The sequence below is a fragment of the Montipora foliosa genome, chromosome 9 (genome assembly GCF_036669935.1).
Source record: "Montipora foliosa isolate CH-2021 chromosome 9, ASM3666993v2, whole genome shotgun sequence".
In the NCBI taxonomy this organism is placed as follows: domain Eukaryota; kingdom Metazoa; phylum Cnidaria; class Anthozoa; order Scleractinia; family Acroporidae; genus Montipora; species Montipora foliosa.
The window spans coordinates 27,310,054-27,317,553 of NC_090877.1; the positions used below are offsets into that span (position 1 = coordinate 27,310,054).

Here is a 7,500-nt window from a genome sequence, read left to right on the forward strand (position 1 = left end):
AGAACCTCAACCCCTAGTGGGACTACATTTAATTACTGAACAGAAATTGTCGCCGATGAAACCTGACAGTGATGAGTCATACTCCGTTTTTCAAGAAAGACCTGGTAGAATCAAGTCTGTTGATGTTAGCATTGTTCAGTCAAGTGAAAAGAGTGAAGAGACGGAGTATGCACTGCCCTGTATTACCCCAAGGAAGACTGGAACCCGGTTGAATTGCTCTTTAACAGAATCCCAGATGGAGAATTTGCTCGACGCTAGTATATCATATGATGACATTACCTCACACAATTTTGTGGAAAGCTCGACGTCCGCAGGTTTCAATAAACTGAGCACCCAGGAAGAAAAAGATCCACCGAACTCTATTCCATTTTATTTTGAAAATATGACGACTAGGTATGGTTTAAGTGGCATTGAATTGCTTTCGCAAAGAGACCAAGAAGAAAACGTTTCAGTTTTTGGGAAAATTCAGCAAAGTTCTGAGGATCATCATCAGGATACGTCTCGTACATTTCAGACTAAACCATCAGATGCCAATGGTCTGTTCAGTGGAAACAAGTCAATTGTTCTTCGAGCTAATGCGAAAACTTGTTCTCCTGACTATCTTGAAAGGCATCAAACAATTAAAAGAAAAAGATCTGATGTGGATTATCTCACGGATCCAGCACTATTCCCACCAGGTGAAGGGAAAGAGTAAAAAAAGGGAAGCCCAATGAGTCCGGGTAAAGTAGACAGACTTCATAAATGCATAAAGATGTCAAATATTCTTTGGGGCTCAGACAAATCTCCCTACCTGCAGCAAAAGGGAGGGGAGCCTCCACTCCAACAAAAAATAACTTCAAACCACTGGAAAGTACGTTTACAATCAAATTTGTCTTTTTTTTTTTTTCAAAAGAAGCGTTTATAGCGGGCAGTGCAGCCCAGTGGTTAGGGCGCTTGCCTTGAGATCCGAGAATCCCGGGTTCAAGACACGCTCTGATCACTGGTTGAATTTGTTTCTGGTAGTCCCTGGTTCGACTTGCTGCACTTGTAAATAGCCAACTGGCTTGCCTCCGGCCGGCCAGGTGGGATTCTTAACAGTTGTTGTGGAATGTTCTTTTCTGCTGTGATTGTGTCTCAGTGGCCCTGGAAATCCCCTCTTGGGAGAGGCCAGTGAAATATGTATTTTATTGTACCCAAACTAAATAAATTTTATAATCGCTTATTTTTATTCTCAAATATCCTGGGCGCTGCTATCTTGAATGACTGTGAGGTGTTATCGTTGCCCTATTGTTCTGATGCAAAGAGTTGAAAATAAGCGATTGTAAACTTTCTTTTTTTTATGCAAACACTTCAAGAGAATTAAAATTGATTCCAAACTTTGTTCCCCTTGGTTTAACGTTATTGGAGTTGAGACTCCCTTCAAATTCAGTTTTACTTTCACAAAATAACCAAAAACAAATTGGGGGTAGGGGCACATAAAGGTTCGCTGTTAAGTCTAGAGTTTTCTTTTATTATTTTTCCCGCCGATTTTATACGTGGAAATCAGATTAATCACTAACCATTCAACTTTTCGTTTATCTTTATTTCAGTTTCCTTTTCTTTTTTATTGAAAACTATTCATTGTTTCTTAAATTTAAACCTTTAAAGAAAACGTAAAACAGACATGAAGACATGAAATTAATTGCGGGTTTTTGTCCTTGTCTTCGGAATAAGTTACTTTTGCAAATGACTCTCTAGTTTTAAACACTTTCGATTAGTGGTCCATTTAATCTTCAGTGAAGAAGTTATTGCCATGGCCTCTACGCCTCCCTGACCAACGTAATATTATCTTAGAAAAAGAAACCACAATTGAGAATTAAAGAAGATACCCCCTGACGAAAGTAATATTATCTTAGAAAAAGAAACCGCAATTGAGAATTGAAGAAGATACAAGTGTCATGAGCTCAAATTTTTATAGTTATACTAAATTATTTTAATTATCTTTCTCAATTGTCTGTGCTTTGGTGGTGATTTAACCCTTTTTACATGGATTTCAGATCCTACGTCAACCTCAGAAAACGTAGACAGCAACTCTGGTATATCCTTAAATCAGCTTTGTCATCATGCGGTAAGGAGCATTCGTAAATCATATTCTGTGAATGTATTATGTTCTTTTCTTTGCAGAGTCCTCCTCCTTATGTTTTAAAGTTTCTTTACATTGTCCACTCATGGCTCAGTTGGCTTAGCATCGGACTGCGATACGTGAGGACTCGGGTTGGATCCCAGGCGGACTAATATTCAGGGTCTTAAAATAACGGAGGAAAGAGTGCTGCCGTTGCAATCTTATCTGTTTAGACTTTCAAGTCGTCTCGGATAAGGACTGTAAAACGTGTTCTCCGACTCAAAATCCACCAGTATTCATAAACTCCCTGGGACGTTAAAGAACCCAGAGACCATTAGCAAAGAGTAGGTCACAGAGTTCCCGGTATTGTGGTCTGTTCTCTTCTTTCCGTCAAAAGTGTCCTGCTGGTGATGTCTCAAAAAGGCTTATGATGCACGAGGCCACCGTAGCAGAAACAGCGTGCGGGAGTATATAGATTTTTGTTTGGCTGTCCTCTTTTTTACATTGACTTTTATTCAATGTATGTTTTGCTCTTTTCAATGTACAGTTAGGTGTTCACTTGGCCAAGCCTGTGGAGTTGTATTCACAACAGGATCCTCTGATTCTTGATACCTCAACAGACTCTACCGGTTAGTTTGCTTTAAGGATCTTTCTTAAGAAAGTGGGCTTCGATCCTTTAATCAACTTTGTTTCATTGTCCAAGTTATTCCAAATTGTCATCACCTTGTATGCAAAAGTTCAGTGGGCGGAAGTGGTACTATACAAGGAAATGTCAACGTTCTCACGCTTGTGTGTAAATCGAGCGTGGATTCAGTGAATGATTTTGTGGTTTTTTCTATGATTTGTATACAGGTATTGGGAAGCTACACGAACGGAATTTTCGTTTAATTGTCCAAAAAATATGTTCCAGGAGAACAATTGTCTATTCTTCCTCCTCTCCTCATGTTTTCAAGTGTCATTAACTTGTTTTGTTTGATACTGCCATAGGCCTTTAAGTGGCGGAGCAATGTCAGAGCAGTCAGTGATCTTGCTTTCATCCATCGCATTTAATTGATATCTGAGTATGGTTGATACCTAGATTCTTTGCTAAAGCTTTCTGGATTGCAGTTCTTTGTTAAGCGCAGGAACCAATCAGTTTGCGTTATTTTGTATAGACAATAGATTACGCCAAAGTGCTATTTTCGTGTCTTTTCAAGTGGGGAAAGTAACCTCTTTCGAATTCAATAACAAAACTTTTAGTAGGAGATGCGTGACACTTCAAAATGAATAAACAAGTAGAGTGATAAAAAATAAATATGAAAAGGCCGGTGGTGGAGTCTATTTGTTAAATAATATACTATGGTATGGTATGTTATAGTGTAATATTTTACAACTATTTCACGGGCTCATGTTGAATATGAAATGATAGATAGCACCGAGTTGGCTGTAATCATCTCTTATTTCATGATTGGCACATTTTCTTTTGTCATTCAGCAACCTGTATTTAACTTAGACACCTCATAAATATTCAACAGACTGAAAGTCCGGGGAGGGTTGGATAAAGTCGTAGGGAAGAGCGGGGTTGATCAATTAAATTGAAAGGGATTTATGCAGATAACTTGAATCCCTCGAATTAGGGATTTTATTGAAACAAACCCAAAACGAATTAATGCAAGTGAATTTTCATTGATAGTTTTCATTACAATAAATTTTAATCGAACCTAGCTCTTCCCGATCAAATTCGTTCCATGGACAAATTTTGATTTCAATTTCCAACAAATATCTCTGAAATTCTGTTTATTTCAATAACCATGTGTTACAATTTAAAGTGTTTTGAAATTATGAGAGTACACTGAATAAAAGCAGCACGTCCAAAATCAGACATCTCAGCTTCATTACATCCCGCAGGAGCTTTTGAACTAGATTTAACTCGACTTCACATTTATTGATGACTTTTCAGGAGCAACAGACGACTCGGCGAGTAATGACCCAGGTTCATAACTGTCGAACTCCTTTGAAATCTCAATCTTAGTTGAAATATCAAAGGGTTGATATTTTTGCAAATGCTTAACATCTCTATGCCCAGTGCGCTTTATGACAAACTTGTATGGAACGTCCTTTCTGCAGTCATCTAGTTGCTGTCGTTGCACGTCTAAGCTGTGGTTTGTGAATCGACCCTCGATTCCAGCGTCTTTGCGTAACCTCGTAACCGTTTCCCCTAGCATTTTGTGGCCCACTGGACAATTTCCATACCAAACTGTAAAAAATATTGTTAGGTTATTTCTACAACCTAACGTACGTAATTTTGCTATTTTCTTAAAATTTACTATTATCAAAATACTTGAATCTATGTCTAGGAGTCAAGTGGAACGCGTCTTTCGCCACTCCAGACTCGGGACACAAAGGACAAATATTTCTTGCACAGCTGAACAGCGTTGAAGCAACTGTTGTTTGCGTAATGCCCAATTCGCAATAAGAAAGAGCTCCTCATCGCTGTCTATGACAGAAACGCATGAGCAGACTGCTGGTGCGTTGAAAAAATGATTAACAAGAATCAAAAGAACCAAAGAAAGTCTATTGCTTCTCAAAAACATATGAAAATCACGCAGTTATGCCGTGAAATTTTCAAAAGTCTATTTTTCAAAACCGCCCTGTAAGAATCACACAATTATATCAATTCCATTGTCTTCGTTTCGATCGCACGAAGGTGTGATCGTCCAAATTAGCCAGTACTTGTTCCCCTGAACAAAAGATCTTAATTATTTAATCATAGTAGTATGGTCGGTTCAATAGCGGCAGAAAATTCAATTTAAATTTTACAAATTAAGACATGCTGGTGTTTTTTACATTTTATAAAGATCTATCAGGAACAAAATCATGAAAAACCGTGAAATAAGTCGGATAAATGGCCGAATTCACACTAGAGACGAGTAACCCGTCTTGTACGGGTTTCCCGTCTGAGACTAGTTTCCCGTCTTAGTGTGAAATCGGGTCGGGACGGGTTTTAGACGAGAAACTCGTCCAAATTTACCCGTCCACTTATCCGTCTGAGTCGACGAGTTTTTAAAGACGAGTTTCCCTACTAGGCGAGAAACTCGTCAAAATGCATCAGGAATTCAGACTTTCGGGTTCCAGGTCGAGTTTTAGGAGAAAATGCACCGATAGGACTGCTGACTAGGTAACCACGCACATCTCGCACCAGTACCTCGGCATCTTAACTCGTCCTGAAAACTCTTCCTAATGTGAATTCATGTTGGTAAGTCAGATAACTTTTTCATCGCGAATTCACACTAGGACGGGAAACTCGTCACACGGGTTACCCGTCTGACGAGTTTCCCGTTCTCTAATGTCCTAATGTCCTAATGTCGGTATTAATCCATGTATATAAATTAATACCTCCGTTCTCGGTATTTATGTCTTACATATCCAACAAGCGTGAGTGGAACAATAGTTTTATTGAAAACGCCCTGAAATTATGGTGAAATCTTCCCTACTTTTGTTTGTGAAAGGAAAAAAAGGAAAAAAAACTGATGTTTACATTTACTGATATTTGTAGAGCATGGAACTGAGTAGCGTGTATGCTAAGCCAGTCAAAACTCTAGAATAAATGCCTTTCCAACGTAACAACGTGTAGTTGGAAAGCGCTTTCATTACGGTTCAAAGCATATCATGTCAATGATCTCTCTTTGTACTGTAAGAGTGAGTCTATAAATCCAATTGATTTGGTTTTTGAAGTTCGATCACCTTCCGGACAGCCGTTCGTCTTGTAGCCGTACTTTGATCCTATATAGTATATAAAACTCTAATCCTCGGAGTTACGTGATGCGTCGCATTCCGATCGAGGACTACGTTTTCCAGTGGGGTTCTTTGGCCCGATGGGTTTTTTACCACCGGTTTTTTCGTAGCGGGTGACATTTTATTCCAGTGTAATTTTTCTTTCTGCTTTCTTTTGCATTATGATTCGTTGTGTTGTTGCCATCCAGTGTTTTCATGAACAATATTTTTAGTTGTTTGTCATTTTTTTCGATGATTGTACTAATCTTTGACGATTTCTTGTATCAGCATTAGTATATTTTTGGTCTTTACCTATAACATTTAGTCTACTGTATATTTTCGTTGTTTGTCATATTTAATTGTAATGAGACTTTGACGATTCCTTGTTTTTTTTAGTAAAATTTGTCTTCATATTAAATAGACACTGGTTTCCGCTGTCCTTCAGGCACCCAGCACATTCACACTCCATTTGTCGTAGTGTTTTAATTATTTCCTCACTTTTCGAGCTGTGCGTAGGGAAGTAATGAATTGCGTTATTCAGTGATATGAGATGGTTATAGCCAACTCGGCGCTACGTGCCTGGTTGGTATCATGTCAGATCCAATGTGCCCGCATTGAATAATTGTTAAATATAGTATATAGAGGGTATTACAGGGTGGCGAGAAGATATGAATTTTCTGTTCGAGTGGCAAGCGCTCACTCGTGAGATATTTTTCTTGCCACGAGAACATAAAATTAATATCTTCGAGCTAACGTGTAATTTTCTTTTTATTATATAGACAGGAGAGTTTTAATCACCTTTTTATCTTTCTAACACCGAGGGCAAACTTTATCGCAAATTCTTGCGGCTCGGCGGCAGGAATTCTTCAATTTTCGCATGTCTTCTTCACTTGCAAGGAACTCTTTGAATAATAGTTTCATTCTTCGTGTGAGCATTTTCTCAGAGAAGGGTTTTACGAAAGCTTCAGAGAACTTCACTAATCTATCGCTCGCCATTTTTCACTGACTGTTTGCACAAACAACTATGCAAAGTCGGGAAATGACGTCATCGATATCCTCACTAGTGAGGATCAACCTCGTACCCAGGGTCTCTCGAGCGAGGAGAGACCCTGGTAGGGTCTGGTCACGTGCTTCCGTGACAATTGAAAACACTAGGGAGGGGTTCTCTCTAAACAAGATGAGAGACCCTGGGAACGAGGTTGTAGTGAGGATATGGAAAATACGCCACTCGAGTCCCGGATGTAGTTACGTTTGAATTTTATGAGTGGTGTATTTTCCAGTAAAACACTCCTGTCTATATAATGTACTGTAATGTAATGTAATGTAACATAATGCAATGAAATGTAATATAAGATTTGTTCTTGCACTTTACAATTTACAATTTTCTATTACATATACACTAAGATTAGTACAAATAGAGACCCTGGAGGTGTTTTGGGTTAGCCTCCAGTTCAAGATAAACTAAAGTGAACAGAACTTTAAAGATATCAATCATAGTTTGGTCGATCTAGCATGTGCTTTCTGACGGAGTCTTGAAAACCATGTCGTCTCTTGTGGTCTTTGAAATCGGTGACTGGATATGCGTCGAGTTGCACTAAATTTAAGAAGTCCTTTATGTACGTAATTTTAAACATTAAGAAAGAAACCATTGTTTCTAATCTGGAAAC

At 38.6% G+C, this 7,500-nt stretch overlaps 1 protein-coding gene across 4 annotated transcripts in view; it reads left to right on the forward strand.

Moving 5' to 3' along the window:
• LOC137970681 (uncharacterized) overlaps window positions 1-7,500 on the forward strand; it is a 53,124-nt gene that overhangs the window by 21,653 nt on the left and 23,971 nt on the right. For all 4 annotated transcript variants that reach the window (XM_068817212.1, XM_068817210.1, XM_068817211.1 and 1 more), the window contains 3 exons: window positions 1-677; window positions 2,016-2,086; window positions 2,628-2,709. The exon at window positions 1-677 is cut by the window's left edge and continues 544 nt beyond it. In XM_068817212.1, coding sequence (XP_068673313.1) covers window positions 1-677; window positions 2,016-2,086; window positions 2,628-2,709 — 830 coding nt within the window. The remainder of the gene's footprint in view (window positions 678-2,015; window positions 2,087-2,627; window positions 2,710-7,500) is intronic.